Source organism: Numida meleagris, chromosome 5 (genome assembly GCF_002078875.1).
Source record: "Numida meleagris isolate 19003 breed g44 Domestic line chromosome 5, NumMel1.0, whole genome shotgun sequence".
Taxonomy (NCBI): domain Eukaryota; kingdom Metazoa; phylum Chordata; class Aves; order Galliformes; family Numididae; genus Numida; species Numida meleagris.
In genome coordinates, this window is record NC_034413.1 from 49,212,198 (window position 1) to 49,234,998 (window position 22,801).

The following is a 22,801-nucleotide window of genomic DNA, read 5'->3' on the forward strand; positions in this document are numbered from 1 at the left end:
ATTAAAAATTCAGCTGGTCATTTTCTCTGTGAACTTAAATGTCTTTATGTTTGCATGTTGTGTTTTTGTTCTGTTTACTGCAAGTATTGTTGATATGTAAATCTGTCCTATTTCCCCATAATTGTTTGTCCATTATTCTTTTGTATGGACTTTGTATGGAAATGCATTATTTCTTTTAGAATTTAGCATTCTTACAACTACTATCTTTAAAGTGCCAGAAGAGCCAAAGAAAATGATCAGAGAAGAAAGAGTACCTGTTGCTGTTCCAAAAAGAAAAGTGTCGCCACCACTAGAAGGTACTCCTGCCCGTGGATTAATCTATGAACAGACTTCCCTAAAGCAATACCATGAGAGCTTAAAACCTAAAATTCTGGCACATTTTTTTATAGTTCTGGTGTTCCAACATCATCCCCCAAGGGGACCTTAAAAGAGTCTTTGAAAAACACTAGAGATATTTTCCCTACTTACTCTGGGTGTGAGAGGTGTTTAGAAATAATAATCAGTTTTCTAAGAAACACTTAATGGGATATGTATTATCCTACATGATATTGCACCAGAAAATATATTAAAATTAGACTCTGTCTTTAAAGTACCTGCAGAAGAAGAACACTGGGCTATGTCAGAGGAAGTATCCATTTCTCTTCACACAAAGGAGGAGATTTCATACACAGGTATGAACAAAGAGAATCCATGTCCAAATTTACATCTTGACAGCCAATTACAAAAAAAAAAAGAGAACAAAAGACACGAAAATGTAATCTACTGTTCTGTGAATATCATCATCATTAGTTTATCTCAAAGATGAAGCTTGTAGAATACCAAAGGAATCTCAGAACAATATTCCAGTCTCAAAAAAGGCTTAAATCTTTCCTTCTAGCTTGTTGCTGTTGTAGTGAAACCCCAACTAGTTCACTAGCCCCTCCTTTGCAAATCCTGCCATCTCTCGGACCTTTGAGGGGAAGCAGGGCAGCCTTTTCATCTATTTGTATTAACAGACTTTCCTTTTCTGAAAATAAACTCTATCCTTTCTTCTACTGTGACAGCAATCCCCCACCCAAATCTGAAAGTAACAGCCTTTATTTCTGCTCTGTTTCTCATCTGGCTAAGAAATTGAATTCTTATGCTGTGGCTTAGCATAATCTCATGTATTGGACCTTCCAGGTCAAGGGTTTTAAAGAAAGTCCATAGCTCTTACAGAAAATTCATTGCCATATTAGTTAGGGAAGTAGTCCATTGATTTGTGGAAAATGATTCATAAGGTGGCTCATACTTAACTATTTTTACTCCTGTTGCTATTGATAAAATTATCTATCACCCTGAACATATCAGTATGAATTGAAAAAATAATATAACCGCATCAGTGTGAAGTTAAATAATTTATTTAATCTACTGGAGAATGGTATGGGGACAGGCTGATCATGAGTATTATGAGGATGATAGAAGAGGACCTTTCACTGTCTTTCTGATATACCAGCTGGTCTTGGAAAATAATACAAAAGGATATCACTCTCCCATGGGATGGCAAATAGAAATGTTGACACTGGGACAAAACAATCCATAGAAACCTGCTTTTCCTGACAAGGATATTTATGCACAATGCAGTTTTTGTAATAAAAACAATCAAAGTTACCAGTTCCAATCAGTTTTACTTTAAGATTTCAAATGCAGATGTACTTGGCCCTTACAATTAAACATTAAGAAGAGCTCTACCAGAAAACTTTTAAAAAGCTTGCCAATCTTCACATCACCCCATTCTCTCCACATCTACAGTCACTGTAGCTTGACATGAAGAAAGCATGTGAGTATTCTCAAATTGGTCATTGACAGAATGAACTCATCACTAAAGATCAAAAAGATCTCAGATCTGACAAGAAAAGGTCAAAGTTATTCTCTAACTTAGCAAGACTTGCTGTCTCCCAGATGTTACAATACTACGGTAATTTTCCATGCAGCTTCCCTTGATATAGATCACAAGTCCCAAGAGGCCTGCTTTGGAAAACAAAACCCCTACACTGTTGCTGTAAAAGAAGAGAATGTGCTTAAACATAGAATGCATTCTTTCATGAATAAAACTTAAAATCTGAACATATTCACATCTTAATCTTTTTGAACTTTTTCTGCTGTTACAAACAATGGTTGCTTGCCATGACTGAATAAACCAGGCACTGTCTGAAACAAATGACAGAAGAGAAATGCCTTCGCTGAACAAGGAATTCTTTTGGCCTTAATTAGACTAGGGATCTTATCTGTTCTTATGCACTCACACAACTTTTTTCTACATGCTACCCCATCTTCATCTGGAGTTTTCTTTGCAAATCTTTTGTTAACAGTGATTGAAACTTTGTGCTGTTACTGATGTTGTACAAAGTGTCACTGTTGTGGAAAAGAGCAACCAAAGGGGACACAAATGGAATTCAGTGATTTTGTAGTTGGCAGAATTTGGATTTTGAGTTTTGCCTATTAGCAAACTTAACTTCACTCCTGGCAGCAGTGGATGAAGTAGAAATCACCTCCAGTTCTTATGATGGGATCTTGAAATGTTTATTGTTACTTTATTGAATTACAGCCTAATTTACTTCCATAATTACATGTCCAATGTCAATAAGTGCAACTGTCTTTTGTGTATTAACCATGTATTGTATGGTTGTTTTTGTTTTGACAAGAATATTTTTCTTTTAAATGCCACTTTAAAAAATTCTTAAATATACATGTACTGTATCTTTTAAGTGCCTGAAGTACCAGAAAGAGCTATCATTGAAGAAAGAGTACCAATTTCTCCTCCTAAAAAAATGCCAAGACCACCAGCCAAAGGTATACTGGATAGAGTACTGAAATATTATATAAATGTTTTCTGTGTCATGTATGTTCCATGTATAGTGAGTACCGATCTGTTTTCTAATAAATGTTTGTCCTTTGATATAATTCTTACTTGACATTGCCTTCTGATCCTTAGTATTATTAAGATGTACATACTAAATTTTAAAATTCTTTTAATTGGTATCTTTTTAAGTGCCCGAAGTGCGCAAGATGGTTGTCCAAAAAGAAAAGGTGTACGTTGAAGTTCCTCAGGATGAGGAGGAAGAAGTGGTTCCACAATATGAAGAAGTAAGCAGATATGAGAAGGAAGTAATCCATTACGAGGGGGAAGTTCAACATTATGAAGAAGTTACTCACTATGAGGAAGAAGTTCCTCAATATGAAGAAGTTCCGCAATATGAAGAGGAAGAAGTCACCCATTATGAAGAAGAAGCTGCTTATTATGAAGAGGAAGTTCCTCAATATGAGGAGAAGGAGGCAGAAATTCCCCAATATGAAGAGGAGGCTCTGCCGCCAGTTAGAGGTATACTTAGTTATAGAACGGTGTGAGAATGAGTAGTATATTTTCTTCTGCTAATGTATCAAAGTTTTGTCTTAATATGTTCCAGTGTGCTTTACAGCTTACTCTTTTCCAAGACTTTTAATGATTTGGATATAGAGTATTCTTCACTACTTCTACAAGTTTAAATGTTCCATGTCATAAATGTTCTTTCCTCTTTCACGTGAAATCTGTATAACCAACCAAGACAATTTAATTGATATTTATTTTGTCCTTGTCAAATTTTACTATCAGTCTATGCTTGAAATGTTTAGAATTGCTTATCAGAACTGTCACAAAAAATTATATATCTTTATCGAGTAAATCAGAAGGGTAATTGAAAATAAGTGATTTAAAAACACAAGCCTCTTTGACTTCCTCTCAAAATTATTTGAAAATTCTGTAGTTGTTGTTAGCATATTTATTTATGGAAAGCAAAGATATTAAAGTTATATTAAATTGACATATTTAAATTCCCTTAGTTTCTAGATATTTTCGTCAGGAATGTTTATGCTGATGGTATAAATTTTCAACATTGTTAGTACAGGGTGAACATATTATTCACTGTTTAGAGAGGAAAACTAGATTATGCCAAGATCTTGGTAATAAAGTCTTCCTACCTCTTAATATAAAGACATGAACTAACTTTGTCCAATTTTCCAACATGACATAATCATCTAAGAGTACATAAAACATACTTTCCAGATCTGAATCAAATCAGTCCATAGTGTTTCTTCCCCATAAAGAAGTTCAAGATTTCTTTAGACTAACTAATGGATGTCAAAATTATATTTAATGTTGTTTGCTCTATAATTTTGACATATTGGTTAGCACATTTTTTCTATTAAAGAAGAGGCCATGCTGCACACAGCAAAAGTGAGATTTCTCCTGAGCTGGAAAACTAGGGTTGGCTAATAAAATTTCTCTTGACTAATCCCAGCAGTTAACTTTAACCCGTATGTGCTCCAGTCCTTCTTCAATATGCTCAGAGCAAGCGATTACTCTCCTCCCATCATCATAAAACTTATATGAATACATCTGGATTTTGGAGTAAGATAACTGTTAATACACATTTTAGTTGAATGTACAGTTAAATAGAAAATTTGTGCTTATTTCAGCAGAGCCAGAATTTGATTTGATGTCATTAACTAACAAATTATGGTATAAACTGCTGGGTGCTTGTAATTTGTCCAAGGTTCTGTGTTGGACTTAAATCAATTGGTAAACTGTATCTGCTTGCTTTTTGCATGTAGACAGCACTTGGAAAATTTTGAAGAATAAATTGCAATCAGCAACATATATTCAATATACATGCAAAACTGTCTTACTCAACATGATCAAGTGTAGCCTGTAGAATATCTTAAAAGTGTTAGGATCATAGTTCTAGAGGAAAGTAAGGAGAAAAGTGAAACCCTAAAGTATTAATACAGCAATTAACGCAGGTGCTTATTACAGTTTTTGTTTTCATCCACTGTTAGCATTTCAATTTGCTCCAAAAAAATTGAGGAAAGGATTGAATTTGTATTCTAGTTAGTTTCCCCACCATTATGCTTCTTTGTCTTTTTTTAACTGGTTCTAAAAAGCCACATCCCACCTTACTCGGTCTTTGGATCAGCAAATTAATCCTTGAATTTAAAAAAATGTTTTTCTTCATGGCGTCAGTGGCTGATCAGGGAGGGTAGGCTTAACAGCAGTGAATATAATCTGTTTACTGTTTTATTCTGTCTTTGTCCTCAAATCATTTCAAATCATAGCTGTTTGTTTTGGGTATGTATTTGAGATTTATTTGTGCTAGGAGTTCTTGCTTGCGCTTTACGTGCCTGTTGTTTTAGACGTAAATACCTAAGACATTAATGGTATCTTTCAAGTGCCTGAGGTGCCCAAGAAGGCTGTTCCAGAGGAAAAAATCCCTGTGCTGAAGAAAAAAGAAGCTCCTCCAGCAAAAGGTATACCATCACTTGATGTTAGCAGGCAATCTCTGAATATATAACTTACACCATGTTTCAGATGCTTCACTTGAGCATTACTATTCCTTTTCTTTTGGGAGGGGGCTCTGCGTTTGATGTGTTTGTGCTGCTGTTTTCTGCTCCTTTCTGTTATGAATAGCTTGTGGGTTACGTTTTAACCAAAATAATGTTTTTGAAGTGCCGGAGGTGCCAAAGAAACCTGAACCTGAAAAGAAAGTCCAAGTGCCCAAGAAGAAGGAAGCTCCCCCAGCTAAAGGTATAGCAACTTGTAATTATACGTAATCAGAAAGGTCTTCTAGACTTCATTTATCTTCTCACTTGTATTAAGCAAGATGATAGCAAAGGGATTATTGGTCTTAAGAATTGTCATTCTATGTGTCTGTGTTAAAACGTTTAGTGTTGCTGGCTCTTGTGTCATGGTGTTTCGGCTGCTTATTCCAAGCTCATTTTACAATAATATCTTTAAAGTTCCTGAAGTGTCAAAGAAACCTGTGGAAGAGGAGAAGGTTCCAATTCTTGTAAAGAAAAAGAAGGATCTTCCACCAGCTAAAGGTATATCAGCTCTTAACCAAATGTTTTAAAAAAGCAAAGTTTTTTGTTCACATGTGCTCTTTAATGTAACGTAATGTGAAGAGTCTATTCTTGTCTGTTCATTTTGTCATTCAAATAGATTCATTCAATTTTTATTGATTCTTTGCATGGTGGTTCAAATATGAAATTCTTAAATTGCAATTATATCTTTAAAGTTCCTGAAGTACCAAAGAAACCTGTGCCAGAAGAGAAGGTACTTGTCCCAGTACCTAAAAAAGTGGAAGAACCTCCGTCAGCCAAAGGTACACCTGTTTCTGATTCAAACAAGTAATTCTAGTTTTGTTTCTCCAGTTTTAGAAGACTGCAAGTAACAAACCCACTCCTCTTCTTAGTGTGTTTGACAGTGAACCTATATGTGATCAGAACACTGTATTGTGACTTTGTTATGTACACTTATGTTTCTCATGGGTGGGTGATACATTTACTCTGCACTTCTAAAATTTCCATGTTTGTGTCATGTTTTGTCTCTCTTTTTTTGGAGAGGAACAAAAGATAATAGTTATTTACAAATCTAAGTTATTTAAAAATACTTGCTGTTTCAAAAGCAGCTGCTCTGAAAGATAAATAATGTACCTAAACACCCAGACTTTCCCCGCCGGCCTTACTACAGCAACTTGTAACACAGTAGTCTAGATGTTTGTAAGTTTACATCTGTGGATGAATCTGTAGATAAATTATTTTAAAATCAGTTATCTCTCATACAAAATTAAATTTACTGTGTTTGTGTAGTTATCTTAATGTCAATTACACAGTTGTCGTTTTATGTTACACTGAAAATTAATTTCTTAAACAAAAATGTCTTTAAAGTGCCTGAAGTGCCCAAGAAAGTTCCAGAAAAGAAAGTACCCGTCCCTGTACATAAAAAGCCAGAGCCTTCACCAGCCAAAGGTATCTCTTCTCATCAGTGAATTTGTGCAAAATGCTTCTTGTTGTTTCTGTATGTTTGTTATTAGTATATAACTGAAGTATCATAGCAGGTCGTTAAAAATGCACTTGCTAATTTGCATTCTTCAGCTTCTGTGTGTTGTCCCCCTGCTTCTGATATTGTCTATTTACTTGCTAATTTATGCTCTTTAGCTTCTGTGTGAGTTGTGTCTCTGCTTCTGATATTGTTTATTGACTTGCTAATTTACGCTCTTTAGCTTCTGTGTGAGCTGTCTCTCTGCTTCTGATATTGTGTCTAAGTTTTTTACAATTAAATACTGCCTCTGAAGTGCCAGAAATACCAAGACCTCCTCCTGAAGAACCACCTAGTTTTGTTCCTGAGGAAGAAGAGGAAGCTATTCCAGAGATACCAGTGAAAGGTACAGCATTCCTTCCTGAAAATTACCAGAAAGCTCTGTTCAGTTCATCAAAAGATCTTAATCTCTATTGGTTGTTTTAAGCTGGATGTAAACCTTAATTATCCTTTTGAAGGGAGTTTTCTTCATCTTATGGTTGTTTGTGACCTTATTGTGTGTTTTTTAGTAGCTGTGATGTTCTAAATGTAACTGAAAAATTCTTATCAAAACAATGTCTTTAAAGTGCCAGAGGTGCCCAAGAGAGCTGTACCAGAAGAAAAAGTACATGTTGCAGTTCCTAAAGTAAAGACAATTCCTCCAGCTAAAGGTATATCATTTTGCAGTGTGTGCAGATAATTCTCTTTCCTTATATTTTCATATTCCAGTGGAATCAGTTTATAGTCACGTGAAGCCACATCCTTGGTTCTAGCACACTGCTGCTCCACTGTAGATAGAGAGAAATGCTAGATCTCAGTTAGGGCTTCAGTGGGCTGAGAATCTGGTCTTGAATGATTTACTTGTTTTCAATTTTAAGTGTTTGCCATGAATTAAAGAATTCATTGTGATATTGTTAGTGAGAACACATCTTCCAGAGTCACAATGCTTAAACAAAGTACCTGAAATAATGTTCTGTGGGACTTTATCTCAAAATTCTTCAATTCATGGAGATCATTCTGACATACATCTTGAAAGTGTAAGTTAAAATCTCAAGCCTACTAACTAAACTTACACAAAAATAATGTCAAAATGCAATTGGCTCTATAAATAACCAGAAGATGGACCCTAAATGCAAAATTCAATGTAGAAGCAGATTACTCAGAAGCTACTTCTTCAGTGCTGAGCAAAGTCTACCTGAGCAGCTGAGTTTTTAGAGGAAAATTGAAAAGACAACAATGGTAGGATACATGTTAGAAACTAAAAGATCGTCTGCAACCACTCATTTGAAGCCTTACATTGGTAATACTGTTGGCAATAAGAATTGGGCATTAGAGTAAATCTTTACATAATCCTTATAACCAAATTGCTATTTTCAGAGAAAAAGTGAAAAATAATGAACTGAGTTTCCCCCATGTTTCTTACTGTTGCTATTTTAAAGTTGGTGTCTTTTTGTTCTACGTTGTGGACGTTTCTTTGGAATGTTGCAAAAGTTCTTGATATCTTTTAAAGTGCCTGAGGTGCCAAAGAAAGTTGTGCCTGAAGAAAAGATTCCCATTTTTATTCCTGAGAAAGAAGAAGAGGAAACAATTCCAGAGGAAACCATACCAGCAAAAGGTACAACACTGCTTGCAAGTTATCCTTGAGATCTTTTGACTTCATTAAAATACTTCATTTCTTTTTCTGAGCTTTATGTAAATCTTAACAATCTTCTTGGGGAGTTTGTGGTCTTGTTTCATGTTTCTTAGTGTTTTTAGTGTTCTGAAAGTAATTTTAATATGTTTGCAAAATAATCTTTAAAGAGCTGGAGATTCATAAGAAACCTGTCCCAAAAGAAAAAGTACCTGTACCCACTCCTGGCAAAATGGAGCTTCCTCCAGCAAAAGGTATATAAATTAATGACTAGGAAAACAGTCTGTGTTGTTGTTCTCATTCAGTAGCAACGTTTGGTTTATGTTGCTTGTTATTTGTGGTTTTTTTGTGTCTTTGCTGTCTTTCTGTATCAATGTCTCAGAGAGCCTGTCAGATTCCTGACAAATAATAAGCTCCAAAACAGTTTAACTTGTTCAAAAAGTCTGTCCATGTCCTTTGTTATATTTCATTATATATATATCTGTGTCTTCTGTAGTCTTACTGTTATTACTGGTAGATGACATTCTAAATTGAAAATAATATCTTTAAAGTGCCTGAGATGCCTAAGAAACCTGTTCCAGAAGAGAAGGTACCTGTCCCTAAAAAGGTGCCAGTTCCACCAGAAAAAGGTATTGCGGTTTGTAAATGCTGTGTTGTTGATAGATAACATTCTTTGTACAAGCTGAGCTTAGCACAAGACTTTTTAGTATGCCTGTGTTGTATTAAGTATGTCACTTCACTGTTTGTTTGTGAGTTTCTGTTCTGCTGTTGGAAAGCGTCTGGGTTTGTGTCTATTCTGTTTAAAAACTGTGCAACAAGATCACTGAAGTCAGATCGTATCTTTAAAGTACCCAAGGTGCCTAAGAAAGTTGTTCCTGAAGAGAAGGTACCTGTTGCCCCTCCTGAAAAAGTGAAAGTTCCTGCTGCAAAAGGTACACATGCTCCACACTATCATTAATATTCATGCTAAAAAGACTCTTGACCTTCTTCTTTCTAACTTTTGTCTGTTGTATGTGATTTCTGCTCTGATTTATGTTAAAACTCTTCATTATCAATGTTTGCATTGTAAAGTCAAGTCATTGTAAAGCTGTTTATTGCCTGTTTATTATTATATCGCTTTAAGTTTTTCCTTCCAACTGCTAAAAGAAAATCATATCTTTTAAGTCCCTGAAGTGCGTAAAAGAGCTGTTGCAGAGGAGAAAGTACCAGCCATTGTTCCCAAACCCAAAGAACCACCACCAAGTAAAGGTACAGATATGTTTCTTCTTCTTGCGCATATTCTTATATTTTGAAGTAAATTGTGTTTGCAGTTATCACATATATTTTCTGTTCTGTGTGGATGTTCTTGACCAACTGTAAATGAAATGAAATAATTGTAAAGGTAGTAACAATGATACTGTCTTTAAAGTGCCTGAAATACCCAAGAAGCCCATTCAGAAAGAGAAAGTCCCTGTTCCAGCTCCTGCTCCTGCAGCAGAGAAGTATGAATATGCATATGAGGAATATGAGAAGTATGAAACATACGAAAGTATTGAAGAGTTTGAGAAGGTTCAGGAAAGTGAAGAAATTGAAGCATATGAGGAACCTGAAGAACCTGAGAGATACAGAGAAATCCAGGAACAGGAGTATGAACAGGAAGCTGAGGAGAAGGAAGATATCTATGAGAAGTACGAGTTTAGGGAGAAAGAAGAAATCTATGAGACATACGAGGAAGCATATGAGGAAACTTATGAAATCCCACCAGCTATAGGTACATCATGTCATGATTCTTTATTCTTATCATTGCTTGTTGAGTTTCCAGCTACAGCTTAAATCTCCTTCTTTATATTTTTCCCCATTCATACTACTGTGTCCATCTGCAGCTGGTGATGATAAATCCATTCCTTCTTCCTAAGGAATTCTTCCCTCCAGAGTGCAATGGAAAAATTAAACCAGTGTAGATGTGATACAAACAAAGTAAATGATAGTCTACTGATGCAGGTCAGCTTCAGACTGGATTCAGTACTTTTATGTATCAATATGTTTATTTTGGACATTTTAGCTCCAATGAGTCATGGAGATGTTAAAATTCAAGCATCACTTTCCTTCTTATCTTTTTTATGTGTGATCATAAGATCATAGGATCTGCGATGCCAAACAGAAATTGCATCCAAAATGTACCAGAAAGATGTACACTTCTGTTCCTTAGCTACCACTGCTCAAGATCTCTGAGAGTAATGGCTGATCTCTCATCAGCATTGTTGAGATTATTCTTCTAAAACAAGTGATTTCTCTGCTTTCTGACTTTGTATCTGTTGTAATTCCTCAGAACTAATTTAAAATCACTATTGAAATATTTCTTAAAGTACCCGAGGTGCCTAAAAGACCTCTGCCAGAAGAAAAAGTACCTGTTCCTGTTCCCAAAAAAGAAGCTCCGCCAGCTAAAGGTACATGAGCTTTAAGAGGAATTTGAAAACACAGCTTTCTGCCTTCTCAGAATGCCCAAATCCAGTAAATTACCTATTCTGATTTAACAATTAAATGCCTAATGTTTTTCCCAGTACTGTAAAAGACTGGGATTAAGATATTAAAAAGATTAAAAAAAAAACCAACTTATTTAACAAATCAAATCTTACACAATTTTTTTCTGAGGGCAAAGGCAATTGGAGGAGACCTCCAGGATTTAATTTTTGCCGAGTATTAATGACATTTTTTATCTAAGTATTAAAAATGAATAGATGTATAACTTAAAAAAAAAAAAGGCTATCAAGCACTCAAACTCTAGTTTCCCAAAGAATCCCAGAAGGCAATGGCTTTCTTCAACCTACTTATATTACTTATGAGCGGATCTGATATTAATATGTATTCTATGTGTCAGTCACTATGAAAGCTGTGCTATGAATAGCAATGGTCAGTGCATGTCAATAGAGCTCCTGTTGTAGTCCAGAGTTCTTTACTTTTCTGTTCAGAGCTCTTAATTTGCCAGAAACTCATCTTGTGGTCATTTTTTATTAAGGCCTATCCCACTGTATTGAATTCACCAAACAAGCAGTGTGAATCCATGCAAAACAGCTGAGAAGAGTGGCTCTTAAGGCTGCCACTCTATAGCAACCAAAGGCACTCTGTTTTGTATTTTTCTAATTCTAACTATTCTTCTCTGACTCTTTGAATTGTTTGCCTTTTTTGTTAATGTTTATTCTTATGTACTATTACTACTGCGCAAATTCTTAAAAACATCAAAAATGTCTTTAAAGTGCCAGCGCTGCCGAAGAAACCCGTTCCAAAGGAAAAAGTACTACCTGCTGTTCCTAAAAAGGAAATGGTTCCACCAGCTGAAGGTATATGTCCTCTTTGTTGTCCTCATGAATCATTGAACTCTGATTTCAGTCTTTTGTCTTCATTATTCATCAAGAAAGATGTGTCTATTTTTTTTTGTCTCTACGAAGCACTTTTCAGCTGTTTGTGACTGAGCCATTTTTGGCCTGTTTGTTTCAAGTCATTTGTTGAAACTACATGAGTGTTGCTTTGAAAAAATATGTGTGTCATTCTTTAAGTTCAGAAGTAAGAGTACTTTTGGCCCTCCTGAAAAGGAAGCAGATTCCATCAGCTAAAACTATGTCTGTCTTACAAGAAAATGCTTTAAATGTGTTGTTCTTCTGTCTAACCTTCAGAATTAACATAAGTAATCCATCAGGAAGCATTTAATCCTTTGTTGCTTCGTGAATCTGTCCTATATTTGCTTTTTTTCTAACTTCTTCCAAATAACTTTAAAAGCCCTAAAAGGAAGTAATATCTTAAAGGGCCGGCTATAATCAAAAGAGCTGTCCCTGAAGAGAAGAAACCTACACGCGCACCTGAAATGAAAGGTAAAGGAACCTTTGCTATGAGATTTAATGGAAGGGAGTATTTGGATTGTTTTTCCCAACTAGTATATTCTAAAATGATCCTTGTGCTCTTTACACCATGAGAATGGTGTAATTCAGTATCTAACTGTTGGTTCAGCCCTGAGTGCTCTCATTCAGATATTTCATATGTGTGCTATACATGTGCTAGACAGAAATACAGTGATTTATGAACAAAAAAAATGCAGAGGAGTTATGCTACTTACACTATCCAGACATGAAAACTAATTTTTGTGATGTAGTTGTGAATTTAGTTTAAACTGGGGGTTTAAAGCAAGTATAATGGCCATGATATTCCTAGAGAAGTAATAGCACAAGAGCTAATAAGTTCAAACCATTGAAGTTGTTACATGTGTCAGAAGGAAAGGCAGGAAGACAGAGTGAGGAAAGCACATGGCTTATGCTCTTTGAAAGCAGAAATAATACATTTTCTACGTAATTCATTGTTCCAGAAAGACAGTTCTAGACTGTATGTTTCTTTCATCAATATGCTTAGTATTTGGGAAGTCAGAGGAACTTAGTTTTCTGAGTTTATTTCTCTTTGGGATTTTAAAAATTTAAATTATTTTGAGGTTACTAAAAGAAAGCTAATATCTTTTCAAGTTCCTGAGATTGATAAGAGAGCTGTACTTGAAGACAAAGAACCCATCTTTATTGCTAAAGAAGATGAGGCTCCTTTGTATGAAGGTACATCAGTGGCACATCTAGTGAGCAGAGACATTCACTGATTCACATTGTAGGTTGTTTTGTAAAACACGAGTCGTTTTCAGTTTATTTTGTTTTAATTACTTAAAAGTAATTTCCATGAATATCTTTGAGACTCGCCCTGCCCCCAACATTTAGATATAATTTTTAACATTTTAGATGTTCTTTTCTCCCCTATTGTTGAGTGAAATAATGTAAGTAAGAGAGAGATTAAACTTCTGATCCAGGAAAACAATTCAGCTATATTAGAACAAAAAAACAATTGACTGAAGTAGATGCTGGCTTAAGAGTTGATCTGGGCATGACTTAAATTATATTTTGAGCTGGAATATAGGTGCTTAACTCCAGATACGGATGTGGGAAATTCAACTGAAATACAATATTGTATCTAAAACAAGAACTAAATAATTAGAAAATAAAATGAAACATTTTTATAGATTTGTATTTTGCTCATTCGGAACGACCATTTCTAGTAAGTGTAGGCAAATGATCAGGCTGAAATTAGATATTTAAGTAATTTATGTTCAAACAGTTCTTTGTCCATATACGTCTGTCCATTTTAAGCATTCTTTCTAATCTTGTCTTGTAAATAATATTAATATATGTAAAATATACTAATATCTTTAAAGAGACAGACTTTTATGAAGATGTTCCAACAGAAGAGCTCCCTGCTATTCTTCCTATTAAACCAGAAGCTCCAACACCTAAAGGTACACTAGCCAAAAATATATATAAAGCAACATGCATAATAATGATCTTCAAGTCAGCTGTTCATTCCATCATCATTCCATCTTTGCTCCATTCAGTTATTTAATGTTCTCATTCTAATGTTTCATTAGATGCTATGTGTCTGTCATTTGTTCTTTGTTTTGTTACTTACATTTTGTTAATGTTCTTAAAAAATGTAATATCTTTGAAGCACCTGCAGTGACAAAGAAAACTGTCTCAATTAAGAAAATACCTGCTGCTGTGCCTAAAGAAGAAGCTCCTTCACCTCAAGGTATATGGTCTCCAAATGGAGTTTTTTTCTAATCTCTTTTAATACTGAAGTAACCAATGAGAAATCCATCATGAGTCTTTTTACTGACCAGCAGTAGGAGGTGCTACATGCACAGTTTTCTTCCATTTGATCTCTTATTGTAAGAGTAATTTATTTTTTTATCCAAGGAAGAGAACATGCATGCAGGGAGATTAAATGCAATCATTTTGCTAACACACAGAAATGGAAAATATTTCAGCAGCACTCTTCATATGTTAAACTAATGAGCACTTGCCAATGCAATAATTCATCATTTAGGAAAACAAATTCAATAAACATTCTCTGTAAATTCTTTTTCTTTTTGTCTTCTGGTAGGAGCTGCACAAACACATTGATACATTTTGCATCAAGAAATTAAAATTTAAACAGACAAAATTATATAAATTTTCCCACACCACAAAAATGTTATCAGACAGTGAATTCATTGTGGGGCCAAGGACTGGCCTTATATTTTTTGACTTCTTGTCACGTTTCATTTCTCAAAATACATTATCTGTCAATATCTTAAAACTAAATGAACAAATAAATGCAGTGACGAAGTGCGTTCCCAGGAGCTCTCTTTCCAGTCATGTTGCGAGCTCTGTTAAAGATTACGTTAAGACTTCAATTCAGAAAAAAATTACAGAGACCCTCAGATATTTCTATAGAAACATAATTTTTAAGAAAGAAAAAGGAAAAAAAAAAGAACATCTATTATCTTTTCAAAGATTACCAAATTCAGATCTGTAAACGCCAGGAGTTACAAAAACAACAGTGCATAAACTTAAGTTGCCAGGTTGTATTCACAGCTTAATGCCATGTATTTTTATACTGTTCTAGTAGTATTTTTTATTGTTTTACAAGCTGTAATACTTATTTCCTAGTGCAAATTTGTAAAATAAAATATTTTTAAATTTCTGAAGTACCAAAGAAAGCTGTCCACAAAGAAAAAACACCTCCTGCTCCACCAAAAGAAGAAGCTTCACATCTTAAAGGTACAAAGCATTTTAAGTGGGATTTGAGGAATAAGAGATCTGTTTTCGTGTATCTATCTTTAACAGTTTTGAGAATATTTTATGTATCACAGCCTGGAGTTTAGTTAGCAGCCACAGTATAAAGTTGACTAAAAATAAAAATCACCTGGATTGGTTCTTCAGGGGGAAAAAAAAAATGTTGGTTTAGCTTTGAAGCAAATGAAGGTATGAAGCCCTAAGCAAAATAATAATTAAAAAACAGACAAATTGATAAAGTGACAGGGAATAGTTAGAGAGGTCCAGTCATGGAATTAGATCAGTTAAGGACACATCACACATCTTCTGGCAACGTGCAGAGTTCAGATCATGGCTATGTAGAAGGTCATAGTTTTTTTTCCCCTCATTCAAAATAAGCCTGATTTTGAGAGTAGATGTGAAATAGACCTGTGTGTATTAAGATGAGCTTGGAGATTTTATTTTCATTGTCTTATTGTCTTGTCTGAAGATGTAATTCCATGTTAATTTAAAAATTACACTAATATCTTTCAAGTACATGAAGTTTATGAGGAAATATACATAGAAGAAGAAATTTCTACTGTTCATAGAAAAGAGGAAGCTCCACCACCTAAAGGTATATGAACTTCTTCATCATCTCTCATCTGCAATTTGATCATTGATCATCTGCAATTGATCATCTGCAATTTGCAAATTAATGACCTTCAAGACAAATTTAATTATTCATGTTCATAGTTTAGATCTTGTTCAATGTATTAATATTTGTGTTCATTCTTTTTGTTCACTTACATTTAATACTTGCTTTTTTTGTATGACTTGTGTTTCTATTCTATAAAAATTCTTAAACTGAACTAATATCTTCAAAGTGCCTGCAGTAGTTGTGAAAGTTGCTCCAGAAGTTCCTATTGCTGTGCCTAAAAAACCAGAACCTACTCCTGTGTCTAGAAAGCCAGACTCACCATCTAAAGGTACTATAGTAGTCCAATAAAACTGAGGTCTTGTCATCTTTTGCTCATAATATATTTTGTGCTTCTTACTCATTTGTTTGTAATCAACTTGTGTGAAAATTGTGATGTTGTGTATGTCAGTTTTCGTGTTTCTCTATGAGTCTTATTTATTTGTATGTATACTTTAAACTACAAAATTAAAACCAGTAAATATCTTTCAAGTGCCTGAAGTGCCCACAAAAGCTATCCCTGAAGAGAAACCTGTCCCTCTGTCTAAAAAGCGAGAAGCTCCACCAGCCAAAGGTATAGGCCAACATATCCTTTCTTTCTCCTTTTTCTTCAACTTTCTTCTCTCTTCTCTCTTTTTCTGTTGTTGTCCAAATGTTAAAAAATAGCTCAATTTGACTATTTCTTCTACCCAATAACTATCTATTGCAGTGGTACAGAAATTTTATCAAAAGCTTGTCAGAAGGACTAAAAGTAATAAGGAAAACTTTAGCTGAGTCGATAGGCAGCAAGATTTACAAAATAAACATTTTCACTTCATGAATATTAATAGATACTGTAAACAGCTTTAGAAATTCCACAATACTCAAGCAAGAAATCTCTGTTCTCTTTCACATTGCTCGTGTTAAACTTATTGATTTAATTTTGAATAGAAATGGCGTTCAGCCCTGAAAACAGTTGTTATAATTCATTCATGTATTTCAGAAGGCTGATTCAATGAACGTTTTGTGTCGTATGTCACCACTGCATGACTAAAGTCTCCCAGAAAAGCTGCTTCAAACCATTCTTTGTCAGAGGAGTAGAACCAGTGAAACTTTTCTGAACATATAACTATTGTCAGACTGTCCTTTCACATCTACTTGTTCTGTCTTACTTCTCTGTATTGTGTGCTTTATTTTTCTATTTCTCAAAAGTACATATCTTTAAAGTGTCCAAGCTACCTAAGAAATCTGTCTCAGAAGAGAAGGTACTTTTTGCTGTACCTGAAAAGACAGGAATACCATCTAAAGGCTATATGTCAACAATGTTTAAACTCTGAGGAGGTTTCTTTTTCTCTTGCGCAGAAGGGTTTACATTAAAATAAAATTCATCTTTTGTTCCTTATTTATAAACATTCCTAGAAGTATGTAGTGGTATACTACGTTTCCTGCATTGCACATCTGATTTCAGATCCATTCTTATGAATCATTCTGCTATTCTTCTTGTGACATTCTTTCTTCTAAATAATTTACATATCTTTAAATGCTTTAAAAATAACAAAAATAAATGCTGTTTTCTTTAAAGTGCCAGATGTGCCCAAGAAAATTCCAGAAGAGAAAGTACCCATGACTGTGCCAAAAAAACCAGAACCAACACCAGCCAAAGGTATGTTTTAATATATATAACTAAAGCTTGGGGAAAAAAAACCTCTAACACAATTATTTCATTAGTTTCTGATTGTTTTGTTGTGGTGTTCCATTATATTTATTTTCTGTGGCCATTGTGCTACATATGCTAGTGCTTTGAAAAATCTCTTCTTTTGAGTGTGATATATATATCACAGTATACCAGTGAGTTAGAAATACTCATATAATTGGGCAGAGATGAGGATGATCCTTGAGTACCACAGCAGAAATCTTTCAGAGAAAGCAGTGCTTCTGTAATCTGAAATACAATTGACTAACAGCAAAAATTAGCTCCAGAAAAATGTTTCAGAATGGCAAAGTACAGAGTAATACAGATGCCTAACACAAGGGAAAACTATACATAGATGAAAAATGGATACAGAGACGAAGTCATCATGCATAGAAGAATGTGACAAAGAAAGCAGAATGGGCAACAGTAGCCTTAGTCTGAGATTAGAGATGCTATTGACTCAAATGGAAAAATAATTTAATGTAGAAGGATACATTTAAGTCTGCCACATCCCTGATCTCCATTTGACTAAGGCTTCGAACGGCTCTGAAATGTTACCTCAGACTTTACAGGGACACTTAAGTACTAACCTTAAGTTAGTAAAAATGTGACCCCATTAAGACTTTTCCTAATTTGTAGTTTCTACTCCAAAGTTTTGAATGTAGCTGTAAAATTCTATAAAATGACTGAAAATCATCTCTTTCCTTAAAGAGCCTGAAGTGCCCAAGAAAATAGAAGAGAAAATCAAAGTTCCTGAGCCTAAAAAGCCAGAAGTGCCACCAGCTAAAGGTACTTGGCATTAAAAAAAACCATGAAATTTTTCTTTTCCTTTCACTTTCCTACTTCGTAAACTGTGGATTTATATATTTAATTTTTGGGAACAAACTCTTTTCCCCTTGAAACTTTCAAATGGACCCCAATCAAGACTGAGAGCAAAAAGCCTCTTTGGTAAAAGATATTATCTCTGCTTGATGTTCCACAGTGTCCTTTTGTTTCTTTCCTTTTCCAATTTAATGACATTTAAATTTCTTCAGTGATTAAGTATTAGCATTAATATTAATTTTAAAGAGCCAGAAGTGCCCAAGAAAGTTGCAGAAAAGAAAATACCGGTTGTGGAGCCTAGAAAATCAGAAGTGCCACCAGCTAAAGATATTTGTCACTGAGAAACAAAATAACAGAATGGGAAATATCACCCTTTATTGTTTTAACACTATAGAAGACAATACCCAAGACCTCTCTGGAAATTTTCTTCTGTTGTCTAAGCTTAAGTGAACAAATGTGTTTTTTATTGTGAAAAAGTATATATATATCTTGATAGTTGGTGACCTCACTAATACAGTTGTGCTGTTGTGCTTTAATGCTTTTTATGAAATTCTCATAGTAAAAGCTATTAATATTTTTCAAGTGCCTGAGGTACCAAAGAAAGTGGTCCAAGAGGAGGTTTCAGTTGAAGTACCAAAGAAACCAGAACCTCCACCAGCTAAAGGTAACTGCTGTACACAATGAATTAAAGAAAAACGCTTTGTTGTCTAGGGTGTGATTTTAATAAATTAGTTATTTTCTCCAGTTATAAATGTTCTATATTTTTTGTTGATTAAGTTGTAGTTTTTATATGTGAGAGGGAGAAACATAGAAGCTAACCCTTTTGTAGCCAGCAAAAGACCATTGCCTCAGAGAAAATTTTCTGTAGCCAAGAAAAAAGTCGATACTTATAACCAAAACCAGTCTTGTTTTTGATGTCCTCAAGTTTTACTTTTTCTTATGTCTGAAGTGCTAAGGGTACTGTTTAAATTTCATACAAATAACATAAATTACTTTCTTTAAAGTGCCTGAAGTGCCCAAGAAGGTGGTTCCAGAAGAAAAAGTACATGTTGAAGTTCCTAAAAAGCCAGAACCTCCACCACCTAAAGGTACACATTCAGTACTGATAAAATTACACAGAAATTCAAATTCGTTTATCTGAATATTATCTTTTAAAGTCTCTGTTATCCTCTTTGTTATTTTCTAATATTCATAAGTGTTACAGTTTGTGTTGTCTTCTTCCCTTGTGAATAACTCATTAAGTAACAGTGGCTATTACTGGTGCACATCAAACAATATAAAAAACACAGACTAGTTATAAGAAGGTTTTTTTTTTCTCCCTTGAGCTGTGTTTAATTACAATTCCTCAAATTTCTGAAAGTAAAACAAATACGTATTTTTAAAGAACCTGAGGTGCCGAAGAAGATTGTTCCAGAGAAGAAATTACCAGAGCCTGTGGCTGTACCTGAAAAACCAGAACCTCTACCAGAGAAAGGTAAGTCTCAACGTTAATAAAATAATAAAATTAGTATTTTTCCCCTTTTCTTTAGCATTGTCAATTTTCAGGTCTTCTGATTCTGAGATTCCAAATTGCATTTGTTCTATGTATCAAGACATGTTTGTGAAATATGCATAGATGGATCTTTTAGAAGAATAGTGACAAATTTTGGATGTCTGAATTACCCGTCACCTTTACTCAAAATCTTCTTACTATTTTGGATTATTCCTACCATTCTACTGACTACTTGCTTTGGTTAATAAAAACAGCAATTACTAATATCTTTCAAGTGGTAGTAGCAGAAGAAAAGTATCCATTCTAGCAGCCAACAGCAAAACATATCCATGTTCTTGAAATACCAGAAGGTCTACCAAGAAAAGCAATATGCCATCACTCAATTCTTGTATCTTCAGCTTATATTATTAATATCTTTTAATAATAATAATATCTGCAATATTACTAATATCTTTTGTCCTGCACACTTTGTTTATAAATACTGTGATTTTTACTTATAGTGTAAGTTACACTATCAGTGTACATGTACACCTGCATATGGTGACGTGAAGAGTGTGTGTGTATTTGAAAGGAGAAAAGCCAAAGTGTGTTATATCTATCATTAAACAAGCTAACATAAATGCTTGAAAAATTTTTAATGTTTTCATTACAATTGTGTTTTTGTTTTTCGGTTTACTTGAAGTTATGTGTTTGAGTAATTGTTAAACTTAGAACTAATATCTTTTATATATATGAAGTGACCAAGACAACTGTCCCAGACAAGAAAGTACCCGCTGCTGTTTCCCAAAAAACAAAGGCCATTGCAAGACTCCCCAAAACAAAGCCCTTTGTGGCACATCAAGAACTAGAACCTGGGCCAGTGGTGCAAAAAGCAGTGCCTGATGTGTCGCCTGAGGTCACAGGGCCTTTTGTGGCAGCCCAAAAAGCAGAGCCTTTTGTGGCAGCAGAAGAGTCTGAGACTGTTTTGGTACAACAGAAAATAGATCTTGTTGTGGCATCTGAGGAAACACAGCCAGCCATGGCCGCCCAAAAAGCAGAGCCTTCTGTGGCAGCAGAAGAGTCTGAGACTGTTTTGGTACAACAGAAAATAGATCTTGTTGTGGCATCTGAGGAAACACAGCCAGCCATGGCCGCCCAAAAAGCAGAGCCTTTTGTGGCAGCAGAAGAGTCTGAGACTGTTTTGGTACAACAAAAAACAGAACTTGTGGCATCTGAGGAAACAAAGCCAGATATGGCAGCCCAAAAAGCAGAGCTTTTTGTGGCAGCAGAAGAGTCTGAGACTGTTTTAGTACAACAGAAAATAGAACTTGTTGTGGCATCTGAGGAAACAAAGAAAGCTGTGGCAGCCCAAAAAGCAGGGCGTGTCTTGGTGCCTGAAAAAACAGAGTTTGCTGTGGTACCTGAGGAACCCAAGCCTGATGTGGCATCTCAAAAACTAAAGCATGGCGTGATCCCATCAAAACAAAAACCTGTTGTTGAACCCCAAAAATCAGAGCCATTCATGGCCCCTGAGAAACCTGAGCTCGCTGTAGCATTTGATAAGTCAAAGACAGTTGCAGCACCCCAAAAACCAGAGCACATTGTGTCTCCCAAAGCAAAACCTCTAGTGGCACCCCAAAAAACTGAGCTTACTGTAACACTTGAAGAAACAGAGTTTGTTGCAGATTCCCAAAAATCAAAGCTTATTGCAATGTCTCAAAAATCAAAGACGGTTGTAGCACACCACAAGCCAGAACCTGTCACGGTGCCTGAGGAACGAGAACCTCTTTTGGCACCCCAAAAACCAAAGCATTTTACAACAGTTCAAAAACCAAAGCCTGAAGTGGCACCTGAGGAACCAGAACCTATTTTGGAACCTGAAGAACCACCACTAGCCAAGCTGGTCAAAAAGTCAGAGACTGTTGCTGTACTTAAAAAACAAGCAGCTCCACGAACTAAAGGTATATCTTATGAATAGGAAGTCTTTTTCTTGAATATAGTATGCTTCAATGCTCATATTAGAGCTTAAACACATAACTAATATATACTAATATCTTTAAAGAACCAGTAATGCCTGAGAAGGCTGTCCCAGAAGAGAAGATTCCTGTAGCTGTTCCAGAAAAATCAGAACTTCCATCAGCCAAAGGTACAGTCATGAATACATGATAAACACACCTGATCTTCTTCTCTTAAGCACTATTTTAACCTCTTCCATTCTATCATTTTTAATCTGAGATTTTAAATGGTGCTTGCCACAACAAATTGTGCTGAGCATGAGTGTGTGACAGATTGCTACTTAAGAACATATCCTCTATGTTTCAGTCTGTGTGTTTATGTTTAGATGTATTGTAAATGTAAAATGAATTGAACTAATATCTTTGAAGTGCCTAAGATGCGTGAAAGGGCTGTCCCAACGGAGAAAGTGCCAACTTCCGTACCTAAAAAAGCAGGAACTCCACTTGCTAAAGGTATATGCCATGATGAACCCTTTCACAACTGTGGTGGTTTTTTTTTAATTTCTCGGTTATTTAGAAATCTCATTTTAAATTGATCTTTTACTGTTGTAATCTGGTATCTGCCATGTTAGAGTCATGTACAAAATGTGAATCGCAAGGCAAGTGTATCAAATGTATTTTTCTTAGCATATTCAGGATAAAAGATTTTCCAGCTGAAATACAAAAAATTATTTAAGTAATATTCAAAACCTGAATACACTACAAATCGATCCAGTGCTGTACCATTTCAATTCTTTCACGAAGTCCCAAGCAAAGGCCAGAGAAATATGTTTTCTTTGTTGCAAGATTCCCTCTAAACACAATGAGTATCTTTGTGTGAAGTACCACTTCACAGTGATGATATGAAAGGCATTAAAATATTTTTAATCATTACAAAAATACACAAATGTAATAAGCATGTAGAGTAATATAGAAATGACAACTGAAAAGATGATGCAGACAGCTAAAAGCTACCACATAAACCGTGGTCATGAGTGACACACTACAGACATTCAAGTACAGTTGGACTCCACACATCAGGCTCTGATCAGCTCTTACAAAGACAGTGTAGGCTTTCCACCCTGTCTCAAAA

The 22,801-nt window shown here is 35.0% G+C and overlaps 1 protein-coding gene across 1 annotated transcript in view; it reads left to right on the top strand.

Moving 5' to 3' along the window:
* LOC110400102 (titin-like) overlaps positions 1-22,801 on the top strand; it is a 243,014-nt gene that overhangs the window by 96,498 nt on the left and 123,715 nt on the right. The window contains exons 113-116 of the mRNA XM_021399719.1: positions 17,311-17,391; positions 18,133-18,210; positions 18,827-18,907; positions 19,248-19,331. Coding sequence (XP_021255394.1) covers positions 17,311-17,391; positions 18,133-18,210; positions 18,827-18,907; positions 19,248-19,331 — 324 coding nt within the window. The remainder of the gene's footprint in view (positions 1-17,310; positions 17,392-18,132; positions 18,211-18,826; positions 18,908-19,247; positions 19,332-22,801) is intronic.